The sequence below is a fragment of the Nannobrachium achirus genome (assembly GCF_963921795.1).
Source record: "Nannobrachium achirus genome assembly, chromosome: 1".
Classification (NCBI taxonomy): domain Eukaryota; kingdom Metazoa; phylum Chordata; class Actinopteri; order Myctophiformes; family Myctophidae; genus Nannobrachium; species Nannobrachium achirus.
In genome coordinates this window covers 37,437,149-37,454,657 of record NC_137810.1, presented here as the reverse complement: position 1 = coordinate 37,454,657, position 17,509 = coordinate 37,437,149, and the positions used below count along the sequence as shown (strand labels likewise).

General features: G+C 39.5%; 1 protein-coding gene across 3 annotated transcripts; it reads right to left on the bottom strand.

Moving 5' to 3' along the window:
* Window positions 1-90: 90 nt before the first annotated feature.
* On the bottom strand, window positions 91-17,281 carry prkacba (protein kinase, cAMP-dependent, catalytic, beta a). 3 transcript variants are annotated; one of them, XM_080721557.1, is made up of 10 exons: window positions 16,934-17,281; window positions 11,332-11,393; window positions 10,889-11,017; window positions 10,169-10,267; window positions 9,190-9,293; window positions 8,499-8,625; window positions 7,953-8,048; window positions 7,062-7,184; window positions 3,020-3,184; window positions 91-2,795 (listed from the first exon to the last, which is right to left on the bottom strand). In XM_080721557.1, the coding sequence occupies exons 1-10, from the start codon at window positions 16,977-16,979 to the stop codon at window positions 2,670-2,672; spliced, it is 1,077 nt and encodes a 358-aa protein (XP_080577683.1). In that variant the 5' UTR covers window positions 16,980-17,281; the 3' UTR covers window positions 91-2,669. The 3 variants fall into 3 exon arrangements, with proteins under 3 accessions (XP_080577683.1, XP_080577684.1, XP_080577685.1); XM_080721558.1 differs by having other exon boundaries at window positions 9,211-9,293; XM_080721559.1 differs by lacking the exon at window positions 16,934-17,281 and adding an exon at window positions 13,441-13,558.
* Between the last annotated feature and the right edge of the window lie 228 nt (window positions 17,282-17,509).

The following is a 17,509-nucleotide window of genomic DNA, read 5'->3' as shown; positions in this document are numbered from 1 at the left end:
CATTTGTATATAAACCATGTTTCCTTCAAATTAAATACAACGATTCTCGTGTTTAATACAAAGAATTTAATTTATTACAGTGACATATATCCTTTGTTACATAAAATCTGCTACAGCAAAGTATGTTATACTTCCCTTGCAAATACAAGTAAATATGGGTGGGAAAACGTGTCAGCCTTCTAAATGACGTTGTGCAAAATATCCAACAAACTAAATACATATATATTTCATATTATGGACCATACTGGCATGTGTGAAAGAAGTTAAAAATAAAAACTGATATTCCTTTGTAAAGAGTGTCAGGGTGGCTCAGGAAAAGAAATTAGCCATCATTTACATCAAATAACTTCGACAATCATTACACACATATGGGTTTTGGAAAGGGAGGGGGGACAATGACACTTAGGAATTGCTGTGGATTTACTGCACATTTTCTGGAAAGACTTCACACATAGGCAGTTTGGATTGCAACATGCTAATTTCCCAGCGAGTGGATTTTCAGACCATTTCCAGATCACAATGATCGTGGATTCTCCTACAAGCTTCACAATGACATTCTGGTCACCTTCCTTATGCCTCTGGGAAAACGAGATTGAAATGCCCATGAAAGCACGAGAATAATTGAATAATTTCACAATGGGGACTGAAAAGACAAAAGGTGCGAAATTGATGATTCTGTTAAATAAATTACTTGATTATGACTAATGGGGGAAGAAACATGACTGACATACTGTATGATCCTATTCAGGCATAAGAGAATCGATGTCTATTGACTGGTAAATATGAATGTTTATTTCCATAAGGGCAAATGGAAAAATAAATTGTACAAATAAATAATTATGATTTTTTTTCACCATTTATAACACTTCTGTAAATAAAACATTTGCACCTTCATACATACTGAGAACTATGAGAGTTTAAACATTTAGAAGGTAAAATTGATTAGACATCGGAGTATAAATAAATAGCATAAAAGCAGTTGTGCCTTAATAAAATAAAATAAAATATGGGCCAAAATAAATGGCATGTCGTGCTCAATTTCTGTGGAAAAAACAAACAAACCAAAAAGGAAAGCAAAACATATCACAGCTTGAAATTTAGGCATCGCCAATATCTATTTACAGTGTCTTGAAGAAGTATTCAAGCCTCCAACATTGATGACAAATCCTCCACTCGGGGTAAAATTGACCAGCGTCAAAATCACACGCAGAAGACTCTTTCCTCCAGTGAAAAAAAGAGATGCGAGTCAAACACCTTTTCCAGGCACTGTTAGCTTGTTGTGAGACTGTAGCCAAATGTAACAAATGAAGAGTAACATGCAGGGGGGAAATGGAAACAAGACAAATATGGCAGTTACACGATGTCTTCTGAAAATAAATATTAGCAGTAAAAAAAAAAAAAAAAAGTGAGACGTCCCAAAGTGGTCAATATACTATATGTCCATGTAACCAACACTGTGTCATAACCGCAATTTCGTACCATCTGAGAAAGACATTTTTAACAAACTGACCTTTACATTTTACAATGTAAAAAAAAAAGTCTTTTCAAAACAATATTTTTTTGGACATGCCAAAGAAAGATGACCTATTGTATGCAACAAAGCAATATATTTAACGCCCACTGGCTTCGTTTCTGGCAGATGAAACTGTTGTACCTGAAAAATATATCTCTTATATTCATTTGAATACCATACCTATTCTGAGGTAAAAGGAAATGCCCCATCACTGGATAAGGGATAAAACAATGCTACAATTGATAAAAACTAATACAGCACATACATGTTTCTGCTTAATAATTAGGCTTGCCACAATGTGCTAATCAGGCTTTTTTAGAGCTGAATGCCCGAGAGCTAAACAAACACTGACAATTTCAAGAGACATCATTCAGTGCTGCTGAACACTTACTTCCTTCACTGCCATTTCGTCAAAGTTTTGGTCATGCTTTAAAAAAATAAAAATAGACTAAAACAAAACAGAACAAAAATAAAGTGTTGTAAAATCTTATGTCTGATATATGTGTTTCTCTATATGCACAAAGACAAGGTTCTACTTGTTAAGGACAGCAAAATGTTCAGGAGTATAGACGGGGGCGTTACACTTCATTCAAAACCCTACAATACACTCAGGCATGTAACAGACAATAACTGGCAAGACTCACTGGCAGGAATTGGAACCTTTCTATTTCCCCCAAAGAACTTAAATCACAAAATGTGCAACACCGGCTAATACAATCAATCACTCTTTGTGCCACTGTGAAATGGGTAGATAATTGGTTTTGTCTTGCTTTGTACATAATCACCTGAACTGAAATAAAGGGAGGGAGGGCATTCTAAAAAGCGGCAAATCTAAAAAAAAAAAAAAAAAAAAGAAAAGAAAAAAGAAAAACTAAACAAACAAAAAAGAACAGAACAGGAAATAAGAGATAAGAACACATGGTCTAGTATTTTTGTGTTGCAGCACGAGGGGTGTCTGCATGATGTGCCTGTGTATAGGTTAGTGTGCTAGATGCACGCGACAAGGATCATGGCAAGAAGGACTTCATTCAGCCTTGTGGAATGAAGGAACTAGGCAATTGTTTTGAACATATGATGGTCTCAGCTCCACCTTCACCCTTAAAAGAGTGCAAAAATATCCCAATGCATGTGAGCCCTGAAGGGGCTTTCTCACTCACTAGAATTCAGCAAACTCTTTTGCACATTTTTCTGTTTCTGAGACGCGAACGTCCTCCTCTTCATAATCGTCAAAGTTGCTTGTGTCTCCTGGTCCTCTGCACTTTGGCATGAAGGGGGCCTCAACCTGTAAATACAGGAGATAACTAAACTGAGGACACCACTCACAAGAATAAGTACAAGACTATCACACGTACTAGAAGAGTTTGTTTGTATTCATTGTTTTCACCCCAAAATGGTGGATATCTCATTTCAAAAAGGAACAAAACATTTTGGAAGTGAAATAAAATAAACAAGCAAACAAACAAATAATATAATCACATTCTTGAACAATAAATAGCCGGGACCTACCTTCCTCTCGTAGATGGCGATCCAGTCTGTTGTGGAGAACCACTTGTGGTTTTTGATGTCGTTCACGCCGTTCTTCAAGTTTCCAAATCTCTTTGTCAGGTCTACCTGTAGCAGGTTTCTCAGCAGATCCTTCAAGTCAGAGCTAAAGTGAGAGGGGAATCGTACCTATGGAACCCATAAAGAAAATGTGGATTGTTTGTTATGAAATATGGACAATATAACACCCTTAACTGAATGCTACAAACAAGCTTTATTCCAACAGTTGTGGAATTTGTAGAGCTCGACCGATTCCAGAATTATGGGTCCGATGCCGATTTTGGAGAGACATACACATTTTACCAATGTTCTGAACGATATACTGTGTATATAATCTTTTTGACAGATTAAAATAAAAAATACATTTTAAACTTCGATATACAGACCTGCCAACCATGGGAAAATGTTTTGAGTACCACACACGCGCTTTCGCGCCATGTCCGCGCCGCCTCGTTTTGAACGCGGTAATTTCCCACTCGCCTCCATATCACGTTATTCAACGTATGAATCAGCTTCCTATTCTGAGTAATAGAAGTGTTTGATATCATTATCAATGACAATATCATTGTGATAAGTTATGTAGACTCTGTGCATTACTGTAGTCCCGGGTTTCCAGAAGGTGGCGTGCTCATTGACTGTTCGAGTTCAGCTTCCCATAGCTTTGATTGACTAAGCAGCAGATTTGAACTGGAGACACATGTGAAGAGGTCATGTATTTCCAGTTCAAACCTGCAGTCAAGCCAATCAAACAAAGCTGGAAACCTGGGACAATAGTGGGCACAGAGCTTACTTATTCAACACAATAGAGATGTTGTCAGCATTATCATCAGCCCTAATGCACATGCATGCCTATTTCCTACATGATTTAAGTACAAGAAAAGATATATAGTCACACTTCTCAGTTCTCACCTGTAGGTTAACACCAGAACACCAATCAAGCACACTAGACACCACAAAGTCAAAGATAAGTCATGCGCACATGCAGACACATAAAGACACAGAGACATGCAGAGAGAAACACACACACACACACACAGACAGACACACACACACTTTGAGCATGTGTGCTACGGCTTGGTTGTGGCCTGCTATTATAGTATAATTAAAATAATAGCATGCTGAAAATGTATTGGTGTGGCTTCATTTTCTCTTTTCAGCCAAGTAGTTCTGATGGAATTGATAGCATTTATGTTTGAGGTCTGAGGTTATCAGCACCGTAGTAATAGTAGGCCACCACCAACAGTATTGCAACAAGGGACCACATGATGAGCACTTATTTTCACTCTGAGGATATACCTGAATACATTTTAGTTGTAATTCTATTCCCGGTACCATGGCATTGGTCCGAAGGTTCATTAGTCCGAAGGTTCATTAGTCCGAATTTGTTAAGAATACTATGCCTAACTCTAACCCTAACCTCAGTAACCCGAACTAAATTCAGACTAATGAACCTTCGGACTAATGAACCTTCTGACTTAAGGCACATTGGGCAGTCCCCCTGTTCCCTTTAATTCACCAACAATTGCAATACCTAGACGCTGCTCTGTCTAGGTATTAGCAGCTCATATCAGTTAGCTTGCAAATAACATAGGCTATATAATATTAGGCTCGCATTAACTTAATTAAATTCACAATTTCAACTCCAGCAGGACAAATGCATATTATATCATATAGAATATGCATTTGCTGTAAGCATTTACAACAAAGTAGCCAATCGGGTACATATCTGTCTGACCAGCCTAGCCGGCCTGGCCTATCAACTAAGTCATGAGTATGTTGCATCCTAGTTGATCATTTAAGCATGTAAAGCACACATTCTCCAGCAAATCTCTTAGTTTCACAAACACAGAAATGTATTTTGTTGTCATTGGGGTGATTTATAAAGATCGCAACACCATGCAGCAGAAGCCATAGAGAGAAACAAAGATCAGATCCCACTACTCAAATGTCTGCCCACTCCATCATCCAACATGGTGGTGTGACAGTGAAATTGGTGAGCTCCCGAAATATGTGACCATCTTGTGGACTTCAAATAATGCACCTTCAGGTCTTACAATATATGGCCTAAATAACTAACAGCGCCCACTGCTCCTATTAGCAGAGGGACAAAATTATAATTATGTGAAGTCCACAAGATGGTCACAGATTTCAGCAGGTTACCAACTTCTCTCTAACACTGGCAAGCTAGAGGACTGGGGATGGAGGAGACAAACATCTGAGTATTAAGATCTGGCTAAAGACAGACAAATGAGAGACATTGAACACGCATCCTGGCAGATCTGCGCTCTGCTCTGCACAATTAAACTCACACGGTGTAACGGTTTGCGTACTTTGGCGGGACAAATCCTACCAGCATACTTTGATGTCAAAATGTGTGGTACTCATAATTTGTATAAGTTGGCAGATCTTAATATGAAAAGAACATTTTAACTTAAATTATAAAAGGAACAATCAAACAAGTAAATGTAAAATATACATAAACTGAAGTTTACTGCCCTATTAAAAAAAAAATTAAACAGAAGATCTACCAGCTCACAAACTCGGGACACGCTGTGAGCTTGTCGATTTGCTACTTTAAAAATAAATTTGAAAACATTGTCAATTTTCACCTATAACGGCATGCCCAAAAGAGGGATGCCAGGCTTAAACACATCGACTGCATAATTGCTGATACCTGTAATAACAAAAATTGTTAAATACTGGCCATATATCGGTCGGTCTCTAATTTGGAGCCTTCCATTAAATAAACTAGTACTAGCACTCAAGTCGCTACTGAAATCACTGAATGCACCGTCGCAAAAAAACAAACAAAACACCACTTCATGGCAATAATATCACTGGCTTGTTTGTTTTAATCTTGGCATTAGGATTTAAATAATGTTATGCTTACAAGAGTTCCTCTGCTGACTAAGAGTACTTTGTTCGGGCTGTTTTGAACGAGCCCCACCCAGAGAGAATCAAGATGAAAACACTTTACCTTGGCTAAAGATACGATCATTCATTAATCAGACGGTGTATCATACCTTAAATAGCTCATCTACAAGCTCACAATGATACTTAACTTGTAAATGAGCTACAATATGAGTCCAAAAGCACAACAGGCTTTCACTCATAACCTTGTCTAATTGGCTACTCTAAATGCCAATCAATGTGGGTGGTTCGCAATAGTGTGTGCAGTGGCCGGAATGAGGATTAGCATATCTAAATCTGAGTCCATGGTTCTCAGCAGGAAACCGATGGATTGTGCAGTCAAAGTGGGGAATGAAGCTTTACTCCAGGTGAAGGAGTTTAAGTATCTCGGGGTCTTGTTCATGAATGAGAGAAAGGGAAAGACGGAGAAGGAGATCAGCCGGAGAATCGGAGCAGCAGGAGCGGTTCTGCAGTCGCTAAATTGCACTGTGGTGAAGAAAAAAAAAAAGAGTTGAGCCGGAAGGCAAAGCTCTCTGTCTACCGAGCAATCTTCGTTCCTATTCTCACCTATGGTCATGAAGTGTGGGTCATGACCGAAAGTATAAGGCCGAAATGGGTTTCCTCAGACGGGTGGCTGGTATCTCCCTTAGAGATAGGGTGAGAAGTTCAGTCACACGAGAGAGACTTGGAGTAGAACAGCTGCTCTTACACTTGGGAAGGAGTCAGCTTAGGTGGTTTGGGCATCTAGTACGCAAGCCCCCCGAGTGCCTTCCTAGGAAGGTCCTCGATGCACGTCCTACTGGGAGGAGACCCCGTAGCAGACCAAAGACCGGATTATATCTCCAAACTGGCTTGGGAACACCTTGGTATACTCCCTGAGGGAGTGGAGGAAGTTTCTCGGGATACAGAAATCTGGAAATCTCAGTTGGAACTATTACCCCCGCGACCCGATTCCGGATAAGCGGTTGAAGATGTATGGATGGGTGATATGTCTTGCCCTAGCTGACTGTTTTCAGAGCCAATTAGGACCAAATAACACACAAGTACATATATGGTACAATATTATTAAAAAGAGTTGCATCACTACTGTCTGCACCTTGCCAGATACAATCTTCTCGTAGATCTGGATAGGCTGATCTGCAAAGAAGGGAGGATAACCAGCTGCCATTTCATAGATCAGGACTCCCAGGGCCCACCAGTCCACAGCTTTGTTGTAGCCCTAGAAAAGAAATCAACAACATGACAAATATTACTATTAAGGTGTCAAGGGTTTTTTGCTTGTCTAATCACTGATCATTATTATCCAACATCACTTAGAAGGAGCACTTTTACAACCCATCTTCATATAATTGGTCCTTACCAATTGCTTATTATAAGATACTTGGTCTCAGAGGAGGGCTGTAGACCGTATGGAATCCTGCCTACCATTGACATCATTGGTGGGCAGGTTTGGCCATTTAAACTTTATTTTTTATTTTGAATTAATGTTAGAACAATGTGGAAACACCATTTATGAACTGTCCACCTCTAGGACAGAGCTACACAAAGTAGACATAAATGGTCTAATTAATCAATGTGATCCTATAATGACTTTAATAAGGACCAGCTATAACAAGATATGGTTGAAAATGAGTGACGTGCAAACAAACTAAAAATGACAGTAAATACTCCTTTGCATGCAGGTTCTGACCAGCTCAGTGACCTTGTGGTTAGAGTGTCCGCCCTGAGACTGGGAGGCAGGGTTTGATCCCTGGCCGGGTCATACCAAAGACCAAATTGGACCCAGTGCCTCCCTGCTTGGCACTCAGCACCAAGGCTTGGATTGGGGGGATAAGTCCCTGTGACATACTAGCGTCATGTCCAGGGGGTGTACTTGTACATCAAGCTACGTCATGCTACAGAAACAGGAGATAGGCTCCTGCCCTATGGGCCTCATGGCTCTGCAAGGCTTACTTATGCAGGTTCTGCAGGAACATGGCTGGCTCACCTTGCTGAGGATGATCTCTGGAGCCAAGTACTCAGGGGTTCCACACAATGTCCAGGTCCTACCTTTTACTCTCTTGGCAAAGCCAAAGTCTGTGACCTGAGGGAGCATAACAGCATAACATCATCACCACCATCAACGTCAGTTTCGTTGACACTGCCTAACAGCCTAGGCCTATGACATTTTTATGGAAAGTAGATTTGCATGTTAGTGGCTTCATGATGACTAATGATTTACATAGAGACTTTAGAGCTTCGAGATTACAGACCAATTACTTTAGTCATTATCAAGTTGTGTATGCCTCGATATTATTGTTGGCTATTATAAGTGGCTTGAGACAACTTGTTATTTGACACTACAACACAATTGTTTTAATTGAAATATTGCTGCTAATTGTTCCATGTCTTTCCTTTCATTTTGCAGAGTGACTAACACATTTAAACTTAGCTTAGCGACTAACTTATAGTATATTGGCTAACGATTCAGGCCAAGGACTAGGTTTTCTGTTATAGTTACATCCCTATTGCACAGACATCACTGATCGTGTACCTGAATGTACCCATGTTGATCTATGAGCAGGTTTTCGGGCTTCAGGTCTCTGTAGATGAGGTCTAAAGAGTGGAGGTACTCAAAGGTGAGTACTATCTGAGCTGCATAAAATCGTGCGTGGTGTTCACTGGGAATGTTGCACAAAGAGAGCACATTAAACAAGCACAGACAAAAATACAATAGCCTGCATAATCACTTCCTGTTCCTTCTAGAAAAACTGTTCCAACAAGAAATGACATTTTGAAGACTTTGTAATCAATCAAAGGCTATATATCTAATCATATTACATATTTTAGAATTTAAACAACTACATTTAAGGCATTTTACTCTAGGGACCTGTCGTCAACTTGGTGACAAAAGGCCTTATACATAAATGAGTGGATATTCAGCCGTCAGACAGGATTTTTAAATAAAATACTATTTCGGTGCCCTTCGTTTTTATTATCATTATTATTTTTTTGCTCTGCCTCAACAAACCCATAACTATACTATTAATAACCGTGCAAAACCTCAAAAAAAATGATTGAATTAAACACACCATAAACTTAACCATATTAATAGTGCCTAACCTGAATCAGCTGCAAGCTATAACCATGCGGTTATAGCTTGGGGTAGATCAGAGAGCCGATCTACCCCAATCAAAACCAATCAAATGGGGTGGATCGGGGGCCGACGGCTGAATATCCCCTACCTTCCACGTGTAAACCTGTACCTGAATCTCCCAATGCGTCTGAGGTGTGAGAACATTTCTCCCCCAGGAACATATTCCATCACCATGTATAGATTTGAGTTGTCCTGTTAAACAGAGTGACAGATGTCAATATCTACTGTAGTACGTTCATGCGTATCTTTCATGATGGCAAATAAACATTAGCCATCAAACAAACATCAGTGCATTTTCTCTATTCCAAGATGTAATGTTTTTGCTAAAATGAACACTTAGGCCGGCAGGTAGGGGTGGGCAATATGGAAAAATACAACATCACAATATTTTTCCAAGCTGTATCACGATACACAATCTCATCACAATTCTTTTTCATGTTGGTTTTTATGGTTATTTTCAAGTTACTTAACAGTACAACCACCTATATAAAGTAACAAAAAGTAGTAACAGACCATTTAGACCAGTGGTCCTCAAACTGGGGTCCAGGGACTCTCTGGGTTCCTTTTGGTCATCTAAATTGGACCCTTACAATTATGTAACTCTGACAGTATAAAAATGAAACCAAATAGACTCGTAAGGGTCCATTTGGTTTCATTTGTATACTGTCAGAGTTAAGGGGAGACCTTGACATTTTAAAGTTTGAGAACTACTGATTTAGACCAAACTGGATTTCTTTTATAAGGCCCCCTCATTGTATCACGATAAATACAGTATCTCTGAAAAGGCATATCATGGAGACATGTTATCGTCTCAACGATATTTATCACCATATCGCCCACCCCTACCGGCAGGTACAGTAAACCAATCTGTATTTCTAATATGCAGTATATAGTACAGCTGGCTGATAAAACTGTGAAACTGATCAGAAAGTCTTGAGTTGTACTGAATACTTTGTCTGGAACAGTTCACGTTTCATGCACTAGGTGACCTTGACAAAACAAATAGGGAGCCTGGTAAAGTGTTCCATGTTATCAGCTACAGTACTAGAACAGAGGCAAGTGTGTACTTTGAAGGAGTACTCCAATCTGACGAGGAAGGGGAAGGAGACAGCCTGCAGTATCCTCTTTTCATTTAGCGTGTGTTCTATTTGCTTCAGCTTCACCACCTGGCAAAACATAAACAGAATAGACAGGTGTCATATCATTTGGATATATTGTTGGAGATCAGTACATTTGTTCTATTACTAGTACTACTAGCTAGTAGCTACTAGTGCCACATTGAGTAAAGCTGTGCCATTTGAAGCTGAGGACCCTTTGAAAACAGTGTTGTGTGACTTTTGATGTGTGTGTTTGATGGACTGATAAAGGTCAATTACTAAATGTCAGGAAACCAAAGGCAGCCAGTTAAAAAAACATACTTTACTATTGCTTTTCAACTTCTCAAAATGGAAAATCAAATAGGTTAACTTATGAACAATGGAACTGGATAAAATGTATTCCATCCATCAACGTCTATGTAGTGAAGACATGCTGCTATTTCATGACCTTCACTTTCACTTCAGTATCTCCAGAAAGAAGCACTTGTGTGAAGCGCCTCTGAGGTTTTCAGTTGTACCACGTTTGAAATGTACCAGAGGAAACTTTCCATTTCCTTCTGTGTGAGGTACAGCATTTAGCAACAACATTTAGTTAATGAAATGTGTTTTTGACCGATCAGAGACAAACACATTGGTATCGCTGCACAGACTCGGCTCAGAATTGTCACACGATTGTTTCATTTCACCCACTTTCTGTTTGTCCAGGATCTTCATGGCGTAGAACTGGTCTGTTGCTTTATGTTTGACGAGCATGACTCGACCAAACGAGCCAGTGCCAAGGGTTTTGAGCCTTTCAAAGTCATCCAGGCCAGTTGTGCTCTGAGGAAACATGGTATCGTTAAATGCTATCATCCAAATCTCATTTCTGTTCGTATACACTATACAGCAAATTATTAACCCAATATTTCCACAAGTCATATCCACTGAGGTATCTAAAGGTTGGCAGAGAAACTTAGGCTTAAGTTGAGGGAAGATATGTTTTGATTTTGTTAACAAAACAAATTAACTCACAGGGCATATGACCTATTATTATGGCACAATAAAAGTAATCTTTTCAAATCTATAATTATATGAAATGCAATGCTCTCTTGGTTAAGCAAATGTCACACAGAACTTTCTTTTATTGATTTTACCTGTGGTGGACACTCCCATTTTCTTAGAAAATCTTCTTTGGCTTTGGCTAAGAACTCTTTCACTAAAATAAAGTGACAAAAACAAGAAACATAATTAGGATGTTGGTAAGGGCTAATATGTCAGATAGCTAATTTGGCAGGTAACACGTGTAAGGGAGGGAAACGGTTCTACTCTATCAACCAAATAACTTACAATAAGGTCAGAGCAATGTCAAGTACAGCTGAGGAAGTACTGTATTTGACAATGAGGGAAAATTGTTTATAAACAACAAATCCAAACACCTAGGCAGGCAATTCAAAACGATAAAGAGATGCAAAGAGCTCTTGTGGGCTTAACATAAAGTGCCAATTCAAAGAGACTAGTGTGCATCCCTTTCAAACATTGCTGAGGGGAAAACAGCAATATAAAAGAAGCGGCGAAAGACCAAAAGGCAGAGCATAACTGGGTCTGCAGTCAGAGCAGGCATTAGAAAGACAGAGCAAAGTGAAAATCACAACAGACACATGAGCTGTCCATAGTCACAGAGAAACATAATGCATCTTGGTCAAATTGCTGTGGTGCTTCCTTCCACAATTGTTGGAGGGAGGTATATAGAGCCTGTAAATGTATATCAGTAAGTGTATAATCTATATTTATAACAGGTAGCCTAAAATCTAAATATCAGTGAGTGACAAAGTAAGGTACACACAAAATGTTCTCTCTGTGATTTAGGAAAGCTTATGGAGAAATAAGCATACCAAAAGTCTCTACAGTTCACCAAGGGTTTGCAGGAACATTCACCCACATGGATGGAAATGATGGAGGAGAAAGAAAGGGAAGAAAGGTTTATGAAGTGCAAAAAACAAGAACATTATAGTCAAGTGGATTAGATGCAACATATAACAAAATGACATTGAACTGATTGAAGACGACAATGTACAACTTCCATGTAAATGAGATAAAAGCCTGAATTTGGCCATTCTGGATGTTTATAACTTTTTGTCCATGGAAAGAATGTAGTCTAAAAAACAAGCATAAATATTATTGTTTCAAATGAATTGACATTGTTAAAAAAAAGCTAAATTGTTCCAAGTCAAATCAACATTGTTCTCTGTAGTTAGGCGACAACAAAATTTATTTTTTATTTTTTCCTATTCAGAATGTCTTAATTTCCGAGTATTTCTATAAATTAACTATTGTGAATAATGTGAAGTTCTCTTTGGCCTACCCTCGCGAACATTGATACAACAAGAACAGCTGAGACAAAGAATGAAAAAGCAACAGATTAAAATAAAGTTACAACACATTATACAAGACATTTCATACTTAGAAATAGAAATAGTAGAGAAAATGCCAGGACAAAATATTAAAATGAGGAGAGAAACTGAAGCACCAACAATGTTCCGCACTAGTACACCGTAATCTGTCCCACAGAAAGTTTCAGACCAACCGCTGGGCCCATCGCTCCTGAGCACAGGCCATCAACAGAGCCACCAAAGTGACATATTGACAGTTTGACACAACTCTGACTTCCTGGTTGATCTGGAATAACCTAAATCTTTACGAACTTCAATCAAAAAGGTTTGCTGATATAACAAAGTGAATGACTTCTTTGTTCTTTCTTGAATTTTTAAGGTCTGCAAAGTGATCTTACGCAACCTTCATTAGGAAACATTTTGAGCGTTAAGAGGAAGTTAAGAGAATCCTGTCTCTGGCAGATAAAAAAAATACAAACTATAAAAACAAGACTGTTGCCTGTGGTTTTGACTTTTGAGACGTGATGACACAATGGAGATTGACTAGCGGAAGAAACTGAGACAACAGTAAAAACTAAAACAAACTAGAACAATTTCATGATAAAATGTCCAACCTTTCATGGTTTAAAATACATTTGGAGGTTTAGAACGATTTTCAGGACAAACTAGTATCAAACTCGAGTTACCCACAGCCTATAATAATTGCATTTTTATATCGCTTTTCTAAGCAAGTTGCGAACTCAAAGCGCTTTACAATGGTCCATTCATTCATACATTGGGAAGTAAAGCGGCAAACAAGGCTTTTTTAAAGACAAACAGCTCTTGCTGTAGTAAGGAAGACTAACACCTGCATAAACGCAGCAAGACACTTACTGAACTTGTCCCAAATGATGGTGAACTCAGAGACATAAGGCACCTCACTCTCCTGTCCTTTCTGATCTTGGTTGCCCTTGCGATATCTGTGGAACAGTCGGCTGGCCAAGTCATCCAGTTTAAGATGGGCCATTTTCACACAATTATTACCCAGGCGTGTGACTGACAAAGCAAGCTCACAGCTACAGTGGTGCTTTTTTACTCTATTCCTTGGACTGACAAACACTTCCTGTATGCAGTGAAGTGCAGTGTGTGATGCTTTGCTAACCACATACATTGCAGTTGAGCTTCCTGTATGAGTGCTCTGCTTCAGTTTGAGCAGCGGGATGCAAACGTCAGTTATTCTAATTACGTGTGAAGAACATCCAATTGATGTTTTTATCATCAACTATTGTTTTTATCATCAACTAACATCAACTGATTATACCACTAGAGCCCTTGCTACAGTGTTGCATAAAAATAGCAAAAAAATGATCTACAGCTGTACATCTGCTATTTTTGCTTTTAGATATTATTTCTTCCACCAATATGCTTTTACTTCAAATCAGTTATTTTTATAATCAATTAAATTTGATTTGAATAAATTAACTGTTGCACCCCTATGAACATCCAACAGCACATTAGTGTGTTGTGTTAGTTGAATTCATTTATATGACTTTCATGCACAACTAGAGGTGGGCGATATGGAAAAATACAATCGCGATACACGATTTTATCACAATTCTTTTTTCAAGTTGTTTTTTATGGATATTTTTCAAGTTACTTGACAAAAGTGGAGTTAAGTGGAGACCTTGACATTTTACATTTCGAGAAATACTGATTTAGACAAAAATGCAGGTTTAAATTGAATTCTGCAATGAATCTCTGTATTAACGATTAAACAGGATTTTTTAAAAGGCTCCCTCAATTGTATCACGATGCATACGATATCTCTGAAAAGGCATATCGTGGAGACATTGTATCGTCTCAACGATAATTATCACCACATCGCCCACCCCTATGCACAACTGTGTTTTCTGGATGACATGTGCAAACTGCAAAATATGCAAAACACACTAAAACAGTAGAACCTTCTAGGCCTAAAGTCAAAATGCTGTACGGCTGTGGTGCCTTCAAGTACTGATAAGACATTTGGAAGGACAACAACGCCCTCTAATTAGCCTTGAGACAGCTAACATAAGGCGATAACCAGGGTTGGGTAGTAACGGACTACATGCAGTCTGGATTACATAAACATATTATGAAAAATAAGTAAACATAATCAGCCCAGATACAATTCAGAAAACACGTAATTAGATTATAGTTACATTTGATTTGACACAAATTCTTGACTGCATTTTTTTAATTTATAATATGACAATTATCAACCCCCCACCTCAGAGAATTCAGCAGGACAGTCTGGGCCTCCTTTCTCACCACAGACCCCCTGATTCTGACCACCTCTTCTGCTAGATAGCCTCTCTGTGGAGCCACAAATATTTTATCCCGAAATTTGTTTTATTTGCATGGAAGTTTTTTGATTTTTAACCACTTGAACCAAGCATCCATATCCTGGGGGGAACATTGGCCAAAAACAGACAATCTACAAGATCACAATGCATCACTTTGTGATCTTGTAGATTGTCTATATTTTGTGTAGAAGGAAAAATCCAAAGCAGTGAAAGTACAGAGCCAACTGTGGACTATGTCTGGAGGGTTTAAAACAAGTGGTTAAAGAGAAAAATGTGTTTGTGTAATTAACATTTTTGTGAGTGAATACATTTTTTTGTATTAAAAAGGTGCAATATTTTCAATGAGAGATTTTGCAATTTTGCAGTTTTCCAAAAGTATCCAGATTACTTATTTGTAATCTAATGGATTAAGTTACTTTTTTTTCGTATTCAGAAAGCGGACAAAATTTCATTCATTTCAAAGTAATCTGACCACCGAACCCTGGTGATAATGCTTTCTGGTGGGAAAACACAACAATGTTATGTCACTCCGAGAAAGAGCCCACTTCATGCTTCATGACATGTCGTAGTCCTTACTACTACTGGCTACTTGCCGTTTGTGTTCTAGTCAATTAATATTATTTGACTAGAGCAATTTAGTCAGAGCAATTTATTAGTAAACCCCCACGACAAGCTGATATCTTGTCGTGTGACAAAAATAAACCTGGGTTCTCTTTGTAACACACCATCACCTTAACACTCAACATCTAATCTAACGTGCTAAAACTGTTCCTCCACAGATCATCAGAAATGAATGATGTTACTGTACACAAGCCCAGCTCCTCCTTCCAAAGAGCTAGTCAAATGTCTGTGCAACAACACAGACAACTGCCAATGAGAGAGCAGGTTAAGACCAGGATTCTCTCTAGACAGGCAACAAGGCACTGCACAGTTTAGTGGATTAGCTAGGTCATTACTGACAAAAGCATTCAAAACATTATTGCCCTCTGGCTATTGCTTTTCAGGTAACAGGATGAAATGAGAGCAAGAGAGAGAGCAATCTGGATAATGTAACATTTATTTCTATTTGTGTACAGCATTTAGGAGAATCCATCCACAAATATATTTAGTATCAACACAATGAACAAAGCAGTGACCCTAACATTTTGATTTACTGTAAAGGAAAGGGGAGTGGAAATTGCTTTTCTTTAAGCTCTCAAAATAATATGGATATCCGACATAAATATTGTTTGGCAGTTGCTGGCTTGCTGCAAGAGTGCTACGTTTGTATGTAAGGTTGCTTGTCAGCAAGTTGGTTATCAAGCAATCCTTAATCTGGTTATAATAAAACTAACAGTGGAAATCAATGAATAGCAGCTGTTTCAGCTAAATCAATAGCAGCTAACTAGCCATCGTAGCCTGTCGCTATCAAATACCTGTTGGTGTTAAGCAGGCCTTCCACTGCAGCTAGCCAGCTACAACAGAACTGCTGATGTTATCTGGCTGGAAACAGCAGCTAGCGTCCTCTCGTTGGCAAGAACGTGTACTAGTCAGTGAGCGACAACGTTGTTGTGCCCTTCCTGCAACCGTTAAAACGCTAGACATCCATCTCGTTACGTACAGTGGCAAGATAATTTGAGAGCATCTCACCACTCAACCAAGGATCCAGTCTCTCTGAACCCACTGCATGAATTAAACAGCTGACAGTGGGTGCTGCAACCGCACGGTGACACTTGACTGCCCCAGTGTCACTCACATCACGTATAACACTTTAATTACTGATTAATTTGGAGGCGAATGGCCATTGCCATCGCGCTAAACCTAGCCGTGGTACAGTAGGGGGACCCTTTGCGACCAACAAGGGAGTCCTGTAAACTGTAACAGAGCTAACCCAGCCTGCTAGCTGGCTGCTGCTGCCCCACCAAAGATGGTCCTCCACTGCAGGCCGTGTTCTTCAACTGAACTCAGTGCCAACAGAACGGCTAAAAACGATGCTCTCCTCCAGCGCCGCCACTAACTAGCCTATTTATTCATCACGAGCATTGTTTCGTAAAACAACTCACCGCTTTCTTGCTCGTTGCCCTTCTTGGCCGTCGCTGCGTTCCCCATGGCAGGAAGACAGGGCGATGCACACACAGCTGAGCTGAGCTACAGGCGACGGTGATGGTGGTGACGATTAGCTAGCAGCTAGCTAACGAGATTTCAGCTGATGTTAGCTGGCTGGCTAACAACAACAACATCAATAATGTCCTTGTTTTCTCTCGGAACGGCGACCCCACGACGTTGCTCCGCGAAATAAACCCCCCCTTTTTTCCGGGTCGGCGGTTATTCGAGCACAGCGTACTGTAATGTTTCTAAACTAAACAGAGCTCCACTGGAATGAAAACATTCTCCAGACTTGTCAGCTCCTCCTCAGCCTCTATGTCGTTGTACCAGTGAGCGGTGGTGGGGGGGGAGGGAGAAGGGGAGAAAAAAAAACAATTTAGCACCGGAAGTTATGTCATCGTCGTAGGGTGTCGCGTGCCAGAAAGAGCTGATCTACAAGCTAACAACGCGCCGCGAAGCCATGCGCGAAGCGGCCCGTTGTTAGCTTGTAGATCAGCTCTTTCTGGCGGAGAGACAACCTAAGTACGACGCAC